The sequence below is a fragment of the Hippocampus guttulatus genome, chromosome 1, assembly GCF_054856545.1.
Source record: "Hippocampus guttulatus isolate MCC_2025c chromosome 1, RoL_Hgut_1.0, whole genome shotgun sequence".
NCBI classification, from domain to species: Eukaryota; Metazoa; Chordata; class Actinopteri; order Syngnathiformes; family Syngnathidae; genus Hippocampus; species Hippocampus guttulatus.
Genome location: NC_141261.1, coordinates 9,341,668 through 9,356,955, shown reverse-complemented (window position 1 = coordinate 9,356,955; position 15,288 = coordinate 9,341,668). Strand labels below are relative to the sequence as shown.

The 15,288-nt window shown below is 44.0% G+C and overlaps 1 protein-coding gene across 4 annotated transcripts in view; it reads left to right on the top strand.

The window, feature by feature from the left end:
• Positions 1-894: 894 nt before the first annotated feature.
• Positions 895-15,288, top strand: part of bsna (bassoon presynaptic cytomatrix protein a) — a 77,391-nt gene continuing 62,997 nt past the window's right edge. For all 4 annotated transcript variants that reach the window (XM_086108130.1, XM_086108123.1, XM_086108114.1 and 1 more), the window contains exons 1-2: positions 895-1,352; positions 11,019-11,646. In XM_086108130.1, coding sequence (XP_085964256.1) covers positions 1,174-1,352; positions 11,019-11,646 — 807 coding nt within the window. In that variant the 5' untranslated portion in view covers positions 895-1,173. The remainder of the gene's footprint in view (positions 1,353-11,018; positions 11,647-15,288) is intronic.

The window sequence follows — 15,288 nt, the reverse complement described above, 5'->3', positions numbered from 1 at the left end:
ATTTCTCGTTTGAAATGTTTATTCCTTGCATTGCCATGGGAACGGAGCCATTTTCTTCACTTTACATTCACTTGCAAAGAGAACGACGCCATTTGCATGCACTTCAAAGTTAGAAAAAGGACTCTTGTGATTTCATGAACAAAGAGCGAAAATTGGAATTGTCGCATCTTCTGCCGCTCGTTTGTGGAGATCAACTAAGGTCAAAGGAAAGGACTTTACCAGTGAAAGTGCTGATGAGGTCTCTGCGGCCCATCCGTCATTCAATTAGGTATTTACAGTTGACCAATAGTGTTTTATGTTACTCAGAGTGAAGTGGAAGGCTGGCACGTTGCTCATTTTTAATCTCTTTAAGTAATCGGCCCCCGCGGGCGGGTCAATGAGTCCATCACGTCCAAGTGATTGACTCGATTAAAGCGCATGCTCGATTCCACAATGATCAGTTCTTTCACCACTGGATGAATTGAAGATCTGACCCTGAGATTTTGAAGCCTCGGAGGAGACATTGGATGCATTTTTTTTTTCCGCAATTCAAAACGGTCTGCATGCCTCTGAATAAAGTGTCTTGCTTTCATCACTTTTGGCTGCCAAAGTGTCATGGGTGGAAAACTCAAGATTCTTTCTTTCTTTCTTTCTTTCTTTCTTTCTTTCTTTCTTTCTTTCTTTCTTTCTTTCTTTCTTTCTTTCTTTCTTTCTTTCTTTCTTTCTTTCTTTCTTTCTTTCTTCCTTCCTTCCTTCTTCCTTTACACTTCTCTGCGCTTATTCTCAAGAACACGCTGTAAGTGGAAGTGCTCACGGAGTAGCCTATACAGTCACTTCTCTTGAACTGTAACTTGTAATTCTAGTGCAATCGCGCACTTCTACGCCGCCTGTTGGTTTTATTCCGCTTCTGCTTGAACTGCCCGAGCGCGCTCCCGTCACAACGTCAGAACCCAGCCTACTGGTGCTGAGGCTGACGGGGAAGAGGATGAAGACGATGGCGGTGATACATGAGCAAGGCTGAGTTCACTCTCCCTCTTCTCTCTTCCCCCCCTTTTTTTATACCCCCATCCAATTTCCAGTTTGGACCACATCAAATAAAAGGGCACCCTTGCGACATATAAGCAGAGGCGCTTCGGACCGTTCGGACGCCGTAACGATCTTCACCGCCCTCGTGTCTCCTGAGCCGAGACCGAGATGGGGAACGAGGCGAGCATGGAGGGCGGCGGGCAGCCCGGAGAGGCCGGGATGATGGGCTCCGTGATGCCCGGAGGACCCGCGACCGCAGGGCCGGGAGGACAGCACGTGAAACCCGTCAACGGCTCGGCTGCCGGCGGAGGGATGGGAGTCGGAGGCCCCGGGATGGGGATGACGAGGTATGGCCAGCGGTTCGGCTAAATAGGTGCCCTGGTGTGTGTTTTGGGACTAGCGAAGAATGCACAGAGTAATTGGAAGGTTGCGTGAGCAGGATATCCTTTTGCGTAGCGTGAGAGTCACGGCGAAACTACCTACCACCCCACCGCCAATGAAAAAGAAAAAAAAAGAACATTTTTAAACCATTCATTTGACACTGAATGAAAGCGATTGCAATCGCGGTGTCATGTGCTGCGATGATAGTATTTCCCCTCTTGCGTGGTGCGATGCACGGACTTGGCGTGACGAGCTGCAGAAAAACGCGCCCGCGCTCGCGCGTGTACACAACCGCACTGACTCACGCGCACGCAAAGGCGAACCTCCGTGTTTGTGGTCTCCCGCCGAATGCAGCATTCGTGCACGTCAGTCACAAAAATGATGCTTCGTGTAGTTGTTTTATTCTCGAGGTGATTGACACGTGATGCTCGTGTCGCGTGTGTGAGCGTGCGCGCGCGCGCGCGCGATTCACGGGGCTTGCCTTGAATACGTGGGCGTGTGTTTGAGGATGTCTGTCATAGTGGCACTATTATATTAGGGGCTCGATCGCAGCTTGGTTGCCTGCATGACTGATGGAAGTTGCAGATCTGTGTATTTCATGACCATATGAATTCCTGCCCAATGCATCACACATCATTCCCAGCAATGTATAGTATGATTTAAAAAAAAACTGCTCCACAATCAAGCTGACATTGTGTGGAAATAACTGCAGAAACGGGACAAGCATACAATTGTCATGTTACATGTAGGGCACGCCGTGTGCACATTTGATTCCCACGCATTGGAAGAGTCTGCAATCGAGTGCATATAGGAGCGACGACATGGCATATCCATCATTATATAACATAGAGACTCAGAAGAGGCATGATGACAGCTTAAGCCGCCTACTAAAAACCGACAGCTCAGCCGAGGCGTCGTAGGGCGCCCTATTCGATTTGAGACTGTGCCGATTCCCTCAAATGTGCTGGAGTAAAGGTTTGGGTAGCACGCAGCACATCACATTAAGTATTGATAACACTAGAATAAGAGGCCATGTGAACAGAATGATCACGTGCACAGTGTGTTTCCCTGTCCAGGCCCCTCCCCTCTTCTTCATTTCTCGCTTGCAATTCCCGCACATCCTCTTCCTCCCCTTATGTCGGGCTCCCTCTCTCCATTTGAGCGCCCTTCTGGAGGGAGGATGCTTCAATGTCCTCTTCTGTTGCTCTTCTTTCCATCACTTTACTCATCTCCTCCCAGCTACCGTACATTTGTGCGGTCGTAGAATTGGAGTATGAGGCAGAAAGAGAATCATGCACCTATTTGTATGTTAGCATCAATCCGTCCATTCATAACCGGTGAGCTGGAGCCGAGCTCGGCTGAGTTTGGGCGAGAAGTGGTGTACACCCTGGACGGGTTGCTACGGGCACATTTTGACAAACAACCATTCTCATTCACATTGCAGCGGTTCACAAAAGAGGTGTGATTCAAACTAGTAGCCCTTCGCATTAATCAGTAGCCAAGAAGAAGCGCTCACTTTCATCAAGTTTGGTCACCCCTGGCATATGCTTGCCTTGTCCGAGAATCCTAAAGCATTTGCTGTTTCTGTTAATATAGCCCGGGGGTAGGAAACCCGCGGCTCCAGAGCCACATGCGGCTCTTTAGCGCCACCCTAGTGGCTCCCTGGAGCTTTTTCAGAAATGTTTGAAGATGGAAAAAGATGGGGGAGGGAAAAATATTTTTTTGTTTTAATATGGTTTCTGTAGGAGGGAAAAACACGACACAAACATTCTTAAAGTTTTCCAATGCTGTAAAAATGTGTAGAATAAAAGTGCGTCCCATGCCTCCGCGTCAGGTCTCGACGAAGGAAGGTAGGCATGCGTTGGTAAGTGCGTGCAGTAATATAGCCAGATGGGAAAGCCACCTTTCAGCCCTACATCACAACACTTTAATGTTAAGACTATTTTTTTGGATAAGGTTAGGCAGAGTTTAAAATCATCCTGATCATCGCGAAAGGAAAGTCATATATAAACAGTCACATTTGCAAACATGTCATCATTCATTTGGAGACACTATGACAGAAATGCAATACCTGCCTCTATCCTCGATGTCGATTATTTATAGATCGATTGTTGACCTGCATGAGTATCATCAGTTTTACTTCTGTTCTTTTTTTTTTTTTTTACACCAACAATAACAAAAAATGACATTGTGACACAAACTGGTCTATGTGCTATAGAACTTAGGCCTGAGCGATGTGCCCAACGGCTTCAGCACATGGAATTGATAGTTCAATGGCTGTACATCCATCCATCCATTTTCCGAACCGCTTGATCCTCACTAGGGTCGCGGGGGGTGCTGGAGCCTATCCCAGCCGTCTTCGGGCATTGCCTTATTAATAATAATAGTAACAATAATAATAATAATAGTGCAATGTGCATATGCGGTCGTAGCCTCATTTTCAACCATCACAAGCAGGATGTAAGTGACTCCACCTCCCTGCTACTGTATTGGACATGTGCAGCCTAAAGTGCAAAGACGTAAAGATGGAGGATATAAAGAGAGCTGAAAGGAGCTGCAGAAAGCGAATGCGGGAATAAAGGAAACAAGGCTGCCGAATTGACCACTCTCTAAAGGGCATAGAATAAGATGATGGTGGGTGGAAAGAACAGAGGGATGCCAAAGGCCAATCATTAAAAAAAACAAAAACAATTGAATCTTTGCAACCACTGAAAATAAAGTTCAACATACGATCATCCGGAAAATAAATATCAGCCACATTGGCAAAGCTGCAGTACGTTGTTTGATGTCGAAAAACGCCATAGTTTCATCTCTTTATCTTCTACGAGATGCAATTGGCTGGCGACCAGACTGGTTGTTCCCCGCCACTTGCCTCAAGTCAGCTGGGATACGCTCCAGCACATCCATCAGCCTAGTGAGGATAAGCAGTATAGAAGATGGATGGATGTTTTATGTTTGAACAGAATAAAACGTGAAGCACTATGTGATGTCACATTTCATAAAGTCAAGTCAAGCTTATTTGTATCACCCTTAATCACAGAAGAGTCTCAAAGCGCTCACAGTGCAGAGGTCGTGGGTTCGATCCTGACTCCGGCCCTCCTGTGTGGAGTTTGCATGTTCTCCCCGGGCCTGCGTGTGTTTTCTCCGGGTACTGCGGTTTCCTCCCACATTTCAAAAACGTGCATGGCAGGCTGATTGAACACTCAAAATTGTCCGTAGGTGTGAGTGTGAGCGCACATGGTTGTTCTTCTCTGTGTGCGCTGCCCTGCGATTGGCTGGCAACCGGTTCAGGGTGTCCCCCGCCCACTGCCTGAAGACGGCTGGGATAGGCTCCAGCTTGCCCCGCGACCGTTGTGAGAATTAAGCGGTTCAGAAAATGGATGGATGGATGGATGGATGGGTAAAAATATACTCACTTACACGCACACAAAGGCAGCCACACGGGGTTTTAATGAAGCAGGTGACTTACTTCTGGGTTAGAGTAAATTGCAAGGCAATTTTATTATCATGTACTCTTAGCACATGATAATAAAATTCCTAACAACTGCGATTTTTTTCAAAAACCTTTTGCATTATATACTTTATTCACAATTTCATGTGCAACATTATATAGTGGTAATCAATTAAAAATAATGTGGAATGCGTTTTATATTGTTACACACAAATGGAAATGAATTTCAGTTAGTTAGGATAAACTATGCTAAGGCTTCACCCATTGTGTAAAATCTGGAGTTACAGGATATGTGAAAGACACACTAATTTCTGGCTGTTTTGCTTTTCTTAACCATTTTACATATTCAACATAAAATGCTCCAATCACAGCACTGAAATGTGCACCAAACTGCAAAACAAAGGAGCCCTAATTTACTGCAAATGGGAGCTACACATGCTATAAATACATAAAAGCCAGGAAAAAAAGGAAAGGAGAAGAATGTGTGAAGTCTGGATTGGTGTAGGGAGAAAATGAAGAAGGGAATAAAGAGCAATGATGTCCAGATGGCTCAATGAAAAGCACTTCGAGGGAGAGAGAGAGCGAGAGACAGAGAGAAAGACAGAGAGAGAGAGAGAGAGAGAGAGAAAGAAAGAGAAAGCACATATGGAGCAGAACATTCGCTTGCTGTAGCGTCACGTGTTCATGTTCCATCTGACTCAAGTCACACATGCCAGGCCGGTTTCTAAGTACTCTTGTTGTGTGTATTTGTGTATGCCTGTATATGATGTACTGTATATGGATGGCTATCTCATATAATCATGGACAATTTGTTGCCGACCTTACTTGAAAGAAAGAAAGAAAGTAACAATCAAGCGTTACAAGAATGGAATTTGCTCATCTGCATGGAGACAAGCCACAAAATGTTTGGCAGATGAGCTTTTTGGCAATTCACATCGTCTGTATGTTTGCTAATGCGCAAGTGAAGGAGAAGAACAATATTCAGTATCTACTCTGAAACTTGGCGGCTCAATTATGTTCTGGGGCTGCTTTGCTACTTCTGGCACAGAGTGTCTTCCTGAGCATCAACAACTTGCGGTTGATAATAGATGAATGCTCACGTTGAAGGGGCACAATTGGATAGAGTGAGGATATGCTTTGAGAAACGTCAGAATGGGGGGGATTTTGGCATGTCGCTATCATTTTTTATTTTTATATATATATTTTTAGATAATGGGTGTAGCTGGAAGAAAAATGTATATTCTAAAAAGAAAGTCCTACTGGTAATTTAATTTTGGGCACACCATGCAAAAAATGTTTATACTGTAATAGGCTGTTTTATACAATGCTTACACCATGATATACTGTGGTACAATGCAAAGTTGTAGCTTAGTGACACTTCTCTGGGGACTCTGGTTCCCGCCAAAGAACACACACATATCAATTGGATCCTCATACACACCTGAAAGACTTTGTTTAAGCTCAGCTGCCTTTCGATTTTGAATTGAGGCAATGAATGACTAGTTTTACCAGTTAAATATAGAACGATGAGCTGGGTGTCCGTGCTAGCCAAAAAATGCTAAGCGCTAGCATGAAGAGCCTGTCAAGAAACGCGCAGGAAGTAGTATCCCATCTTCTCGACATCAAAATGAGAATGTTATGTATTGAAAAACAGACAATTGTTATTGCAAAATAAGAGGCCATGAATGTGATAAAATACAAAGTAAAACACCCCACTTCATATGCTCGTTATTTTGAACATTTTGAACGATTCCATCGATGCTGATGCGAAGGCTCTTGTTGCACCGCTCATTTGCACTAAATCCTGGCGCTGTCATTCTGACAGGTGGTATTTTTGTGATTGTTTTCCTGCTTTACCTCAGAAAATGAGCATTGTGTTCGCGGAGAATTGTGTCAACTTCCTGTGACTTCCATGTTTATTTCAGAGGCCATTAATCTGTGCCCGGCTATTTTTCCTCCCTCGCTGCAGTTGTGAAGGTCACGCCGTGTTTTCTCATTATGTTGTCGACCAGAATTTGCCGCGTGTTCACATGCATGTACGCTTGTAGCACGGCAACGACACAACCGATATGGCCACTATACTGCGCGTTACGTCGACTCCTATTAGCCTTTAGTCTTGTTTTGTGAAGCACTCTGACAAACAACTTTATGACTCAAGTGTTTGCTTTTCCACAACATTACACTGATTTACCTCCCTGTCTGTCTCTTATCCTTCACTGCGGTTTACTCAAAGACGGTGGTAGAATACATCGGCCGACCCCATCATCTCAATCACTCTCAACCCATCCACCGTACGTTGTCCGCAAAGTCTTCCAGTCCGTGCAAGAAACGGCACTGAGTGAACTAAAACCTTTTCTGTTGAGTTCATTTTCTGTTCTGTTTACCTTAATTAAGAAATGGCAGAAGGAATACTCTGCCTCATTTCTTTTTGGGAGGGGCGGGGAGAAGTAAATTAAAAAATTAACAGATGACAATGCTAGTCATATTCTACACATATTCGAATTGAAATCCCCCTTGAGTCAAAAGTCCACAATCAATCCACAAACCTCAGGCTTCCCTCTCACAACTCCCTTTACATTGCAAGGATTGGCACCTCTGAAGACACAAATGAAATGTTATTGTGGTCGGCATGAAGAATTGTGGCGGGAGGTGGAGGAGGATTGGGAGCTTTCAAAAAGATAGGTCATTTTGTCAGATGTGGTCAAAGGTTTGCGCTACGAAAGGGATGTGTCTTCAGCATCTCCCAAGAGGGAGTGCGGCTTCATGCCGAGTTGTTTGATTGTGTTAAAATGATTGACAATTCAATTCTGTTCCGACACTTGGGTTTCGTTAAAGTGTCTCCAGTGAAATCTAACAATAAACCTTTTTTTGAACATTGTTTTTATTTTGAATACCATGGCATATAAAATGCCAACTAGCTGTTGGAACAATGCTAGTCTGCTTCTCCACTACTGGCCAGGTGCTGTTGAGCAAGGCAGTGTCCCCACCGCCCCAGCTCAAGAGGTTTCACTCTGACATCTCTTCTTGCATGCCTGCATGTGTCTGATTTGGCTGTCCATGGAGTCGGCAGCACAAAAATATACACCAGCGTGGACGTTTGAGGGATTATGATGACTTTAATTAAACACACACAGACACACACACACACACACACACACACACAGATACATGGGTGGGAGGACTTCTGACCATGGAAGAGGACTTTCGGACAGATTCTAAGAAATTCCCACACCTTACCAAGAGGAAGCTGAGTCAGGCATCTCTAAAGTGGGGTCTCCTCTCTCTGGGGTTGAGGTCAGTGACGTGGTTAAAAAGCTCTTCCTTGGCAGGGAACACAGGGTGGATGAAATCCGCCCCGAAGTTCCTGAAAGTTTTGGATGTTGTGGGTCTGTGGATTGACATAGGGTTGTGATTCCCACTTTTTAAGAAGGCTGGGCTTCCCTGTTTAAGGTAATGTCTCTGAGACCCGACCTCAGATAAGCGGAAGAGAATGGACGGATGGAAACTCAATACAGTGAAACTCCTCTACAACGAAACTACATGGGCGAAAATACCCCCTTGTGTGAAAAAAATCTTCATGCATTAACACCATTCCCACTTTCTTGACCCCCATACAATGAAAAAAAACCCCTGTTGCGTTATACGAAATCTTTTTCTCTGCTCTTGCCTCGCAACAAGATTCACTACAACGAAGTCTAATCCAACAACCACCTCAACTCTTCGTTCGGAAACGGCAACAGCAACCGCCAACCACTGGTTTACACATGCGCAATAGTCCAGGAAGTATTTGTTATTGATAGTCAGATGCAGCAAGAACGTTGCATTGCTAAAATGGCTACAAAACGGACCTTTGGATGACAAGCAGCTAAGACAAGAAGAGCTTGTTTGTGTGTGTGTGTGTGTGTGTGTGTGTGTGTGTGTGTGTGTGTGTGTGTGTGTGTATGTGTGTGTGTGTTTACATCTGAGATCAAATTTGCTACAGTGAAAACCCCTCTGTTGTGAAAAATTACTTGCTGCAAACATGATTTCGTTGTAGAGGAGTTTCACTGTATGACGATGCGTGGTGGCAGAGAATGTCAGGGATGAAGGTTTTCAAGTATGGTGTTGCATGCCAAATATAATCATTATTTCAGACCATCCCTCTTTTCACTCTGCTGCACTTTAACCGAGATCATTTTCACACCTGCCTCCATTTGTCATGGCTTTTCATTTGGGGTTTGAGGCGGTTTGAGTCATTTCGTTCGTGGCTGTCTGGCTCATTCATTCTCTGTGAAAAATCTTCATCCTGTTTTGTTTGCGTTGTAAATCATCAGGCTGCAGTCAAATGCACAATGATGTTTTCCCAGGTAATGTAATTGCTGCCTGGGAGAATAGCGTGGATGAATGTTTGCGTATTGTGTGCAACTCTTTGTGCTTGCACCTTTTACAATGCATTTTCTCACGATTATTATTCAGAAGCAATGCCGCGGAAAACAGGGTGTCTGAATGGTCCTGCGGGTATTACTTCGGTTTACTTGCTAATGATGCCCTTTCGATTTGAGTTCGAGTGATGAATGATGAATGATTCAAATTTAAAATCCTTATGGTGCTTTTTTTTGGGGGGGGGGGGTCAATGATCAAAGGCATGGCATCATCTTGCTTTTTAGTTTTTCATTCAAACAGCCTCGTAGTTTCTCGAGCAATTCTGATCTTCCTTGACACTGCAAAGGTTTTACAGTCTCTGGAGAGGTGCAGTGCTCTTCCACTACAATAGGAATACAGACAAAAGGCATACTATAGCCTATATGTATAAAATAGTACCACCGATGCGAGACAGATGGACGATTGACAAAAATCCACGGATTATTTCCTCCTTGGCTGTGTAACCACCGGCCAGTAGATGAATCAGCTGATGAGGCAAGAGTGAGATGGAAAAGATCAATTCAAGCAAGCTGCAGCACCAGTAAAGCAGATAAACATCTTGCTCATTTCCTGTTCCATTTTATACACAAAAAAATACAGCAAAGATGGTCTCAACGTGTTTACTTTGCTAGCATCGAACTTGTAGCCGCCTTCTCAATACTGAGAGCAGTGACGCTCCGTTCCGAAACAATAACGGCAAAATCTTTGATCTCGCTCTTCTACTGGATCTCACCAGACTGTGTTTCGATGTTGAATTGAAGCATTTAATTTTTTGAATTCATTAACGATTTTTTTTTCAAGTCATGCACTGAGGTTCATCCTTTTCCTAATGTGTCGCAATGCCATAACCAGCTTTTAAGCCTCTTATTCCATCTTCTTCCACCACCACCACCTAACTCCTTGAATCAGTCGAGCTTTGAGGTTCTTGTTGAGTCACCCCATCAAATATATATATACTGTATATATATACAAAAAAATAGAACAGAACCATTGTTCTGTTCTAGTTTTTTGAGCTTCAGTCATGGTTTTGTTTGATACTTTGGATTTGTTTTGTTGTTAGGACTTTGTTTAGTTTTCTGTGTTTTATCAATACACTTCTTCAAGTACACCCTGCTCCTCCCTCCTGCCTGCTTTTTGGGGTCCACCGCCACCTCGCAACATGACATATACTGTAAGAAGACCATTGTGGATTGTACTCACACAATATATGTATGACTGTATGGGCTCTAATTTCATTCCCAGCTGAAGTTTTCACACAAGGCATAGCCCAACTGTCTACTTTTTGTATTTTGCTTCACTTTGCACAGGTAAAATTGGGTGGAATGTGGGGGTTGAACCTTTGTGGAATGGAACAAGCCTTTTCTTGGCCAGTTGTGGCCACTTCCATCATTTGCTTTAAAATCAGGCCAGTCGGAGCATAGCACGCCACGTTTGCCGTTGCGGAAAACAAAAATAGAGTCGCTGGAGTCCAGTTAAACTGCAAGAACTCCCCTTGCGGATGACAAAGTTGACCATACATGTGATGTGGGCAATTGGATCTCGCCTTGCACCTGTACGACCATTTTTACGCTCAGCACAGACGACTTTCTGTTACCAAATTGTTAGATGAGTCGAGAGCCGGAACGCCTCGACAGGCACAACAATTCCCCAAAGACAGTAGTCTGGACTTGCGTCAGAATGAAAATTAAGTTACGCCCATTTGAATGCAGAGTGCACTGCCGCCACTCTACCAAAGTAGGGCCCGATGTCTAATTCTTGTCTTCTTTTTCTTCTCTTCCAGGGGACCAATGGCTCAGATGGGTAGCCCCAAACCTGGCATGCAACAAGGAGTTCCAGGGGGAGGCGGGATGGGAGGTATAGGAAGTGGGATGGGTGGAGGAATGGGAGGTGGAATGGGCGGAGAAATGAGAGGTGCAATGGGAGGCGGGATGGGTGGAGGGTTGGCCACTGGAGGTGGAATAGGCTCTCGAAGCGGTGAGCCTTATCGCCTGGCGACCCATGACACTCCAACCTCCCCCCGTCACGCGCAGTCAGGCCAGGGGTCCGGCACGGGGCCGGGCTCCACCCACGGGATGAGTCACAGCCCAGCTGGTACCGGCATCGGCGCCCATGCAGGACAGAGTCCCGGCCAGCATGCCTCCCGACGAAACCTGCAAGTCGACTTCAACAGTTCGGGCGGCTCCAGGACGGGCAGATCCCCCTCGGTGTCGCCAGACCGCGGCATGACACCCACCTCACCCTACTCTGTGCCACAGATCGCGCCCATGCCAAAGAGCAAACTGTGTCCAGTGTGCACCACCACAGAGCTCTCCAACCCACCAGCTGTGCCCAACTACAACACCTGCACGCAATGTAAAGCCACTGTGTGTAACCAGTGTGGATTCAACCCCAACCCACACCTCACTGAGGTAGGTCACGCTTATTTGTGTCCTGTCATGGTGATTCAGAGAATGAAGTCAAACCTGGGGTCCGTTTCACAAAGCGGGTTGAGCAATAACTCCAAATGTTTCAATCCTAAAATGAGGGAAACTTTCCATCTCAAAAAGGAAGGTAACTCAAATTTGCATTGACCCGAACAACAATGTTCTCCCACGCCATCTCCCTCTCTTTAGCAGCTTGCACTTTTTCCTGAAAATGTGTTTAAACTCGGTGTATGAGTGCAATAACATTTCCAGCTCTATTGGAGTGAAAAACGCAGCCCTCCTCTACCCCGTTGCTATGGTGACTCCTCGAATCGGGCATCCATTGATACTGTCTTTTCATAGTCGTGGTGCACGTGCTTGCTTATCTCCGGGCAAAGACACTCCGAGTTGATTAAACTGATTCAAATCTGATGTTCTGGAACCGGAAATTCAAGGTTTCCTATTGCAGAGTAAATCAACCCACAGTTCAGCATTAGACACAGCGTTTGTTGAACACTCATTGTGAAACAGATCCCTGGACTAACAATACCGCCTATACTGCATGAAAACTGAAACTTCTAAAACAAAACCTAGGAGTAGTAGTAGTAGTAGCAGTTGTAGTATTTCAATCTATTGATTGGTCAGTGTCATTGACTGTGAATCATTACTGTCATACAACCTAACCGGGAATTGTTTTATGCTGGTTTAAGTTAGAAATTTGAAAAGAGCCTCTAGCATCTTTGTCGCCTCGCCTTCTAATCTAATAAGTGCCACTTGCATCCATAAATTGTCATGTCACAACATCAGATAGCATTTAGCGGAGTCGAGTGATGCCAATTAGGGGGATCAGCCAGCGATTACACTTGTTTTAATTATGTCAGCGTGTAGTTTATTAGTGATGTGGCTCTTGCTGTTATTCTGTGGTCTTGACCTGGAATTGTAGTTAGACCGGCCTGCATGTATTATACAACGTGGACTAACATATGGAGGTTAACAACGGCAATTTTGTCCCTCATCACTAAGAAACATTTTTGGAGCTCAACCGTGTTTTACAGGAGGCACTTGCCTCTTGTGAAACATGGATGAGTCGCATCGAACCCATTTCTATCGTTGGGCGCTGTTATTGTCACTTCATCATTTTAAATGGATAACATTTTGCGAGAGAATCTTCTCTTGTGAATATGGATGAGGAATTTTTAAACGCCCACATGCCCTGATGCATTTGCGGTTCTTTTTTTTGTTGTTGTTGAAAAATGACACCTGGGAAAGATGTTTGAAAGCCTCATTTGTGAAGCTGGTCGGTGAATAACTAACAGCTAGAAAAGCATGGGCGTTGACCCCTTTCACTGGGAAAAGTGGACAGTAGGTGCTTGAACACCCACATCGTCAACAGGTGCGATGCCTCTGCATCTGACATGGACACTATTCAACATCCAATCGCCAGCCAATTGCAGGGCACACATAGATAAGCATAATATGAATAATGTAAAATTGCATTTCATGGTGTTTATGGACTGATGGTTAAGTTTAACAACCGCTCTAAATTGCAGTGTGTGGTAACATCCATATCGCGCAAGCTTTTCTCGGTCAAACTTAACATTTGTTTTAAATAATTTCATGAAATTAGATATGCAGATAAACTCTGCGGCTTTTCTAACTATTCCACCCTAAATGTATTGAGCTTATTTACAGTACAGTATATGCAAGATTTGTATGGAGAACAGTCTAGACCGGGGGTCGGCAACACGCGGCTCCAGAGCCGCATGCGGCTCTTTAGCGACATCTAGTGGCTCCCTTGAGCCTTATAAAAAATGTTTGAAAATGGAAAAAGATTTTGATAGTAGGCTAATATAGTTCAAATGGATAGAGATACATGTTGCAGCTCCGAAAAAGGAGAGCTGTGGTGTTGGTTTTTTTAAAACTTTTAACAGTCTCGACAAACACAGACACGTCTGCGTCCGACTCCGTGCCTTCTCTCTTCTCATTTGACCCGGGAAGCGTTCAAAGACAGCCTCCGAAAAATGGAAATTAATGATCATTTCAATGACACTAAGAAAAGCGAAAATAATGCACCAGAACAAAAAAAAAATCAAGCAAGGAAATCACAAAATAAATTCTATGGTGGCGTTTGTGAACACACAACAAAGGAATGAATAACATAAACAATTATGAGACCGTTCAGTCTCCTACATACATACAGCATGTGTTTCCTTCATTGTAAGTTTTATAGAAGGCTTTTATTTTTTTTGCGGCTCCCGACATATTTGTTTTTTTGTTGGTTTTTTTGTCCTATATGGCACTTTCAACGTTTTGGGTTGCCGACCCCTGGCCTAGACATTTTGCAAGTGATGTTGTCTCGTGTGGTGCTGTCTGTGCTTTGTATTCTATTTTAGGTTTGACATCGGTGTTTATGTTGTTGTGTTTAGAAATGACTGAACAAAAGCGAATGGTTACAACCAGGTGATTGAAGTTTGACAGTTCAAAGAGCAGCGCATCGAAATGGAGTCAATAATAAACGGAGCACTCAGTCTGTATATGCTAACTTGGGACCAAAGATGGGAAACACATTAGCAGCCCGTTGTTGTAATGCAAACTGATGAAATGATATTTGCTCGTGTCTTTGGCAACCATCTTCATGCCGAGGAATATTAGACCCACTCCATTAGTAAAGTCATCCAAGCAAAAAAGCATTTTAATCAAAGTGCCTTCAGTGTATGGAAATGGAAAATTTCTGCATATAGTGGGGGAGCTGTTTTAAAATACAACTAAATCCTGACTACCGGTAAATTACATCAAATACAAATAGGTGACACTATCAGTGATCTTTTCGTGTCCAATTCAAACACTTTGGTTGAAGAATAAACACCGAAACTTAAAAAACCCCAAATCAAACAGACTTAGGGAAAACATCTTCATGCTGTATTCCGTACTCTGTCCATACGCAGTTATTTTGTTTCTTTTTCAAGTTAAATTATAGCTGTTGAGCTTCAAGACCAATTGATTTCGCAATACAATTAAATACATCATCTAGTCATCTAAATCCCTTTGTCCGAGCAGACGTGATCTCCATTTTTGTCGCTGTCACTTTGTTCATTGTTCGACCAAGTAAAAACGGCGACCGGAATAGGCCAGCAAATTCGGAAGAAACTCCACGCGGCGTTGTCCTCGCCAAAATCAGCCATAGCGACACCCGCCGACTTGGAGTAAAACTACACCATATTTTCAAACAAAGGTTGCGTGCGAGTAAAAGGCAAAGAGCGCCACACTGTGACGTCCGTGCGGTCGCAAGCACCATCTCATGGCATTTCAGAATGAACACAAAAAAATACACCGGTGTGTTTTTTTGTGACTAATGGAGGTGAGATAAAAGAAAACGCCGAAGGTGTGTTGTGCAGTATGTACTGTATGTGTACGGGTGTAGTGAAAGAGAGACAAGAGTTTGACATCATCCCTGTTGTATGTAGCTTTCTGACTCTTTCGACAGAAATGTTCAAGAAAAAACGAAACGAAAAGACAAATGGAATGAAATATCACCGTAATGTAATTTATAAAGAAAAAAATATAGGAACTCTGAAATTATGATTGAAATAAACTTTATGATGCCAGTAAAATGACACAAAAAGCGGAAACTTAAACTGGCCGTTCTGT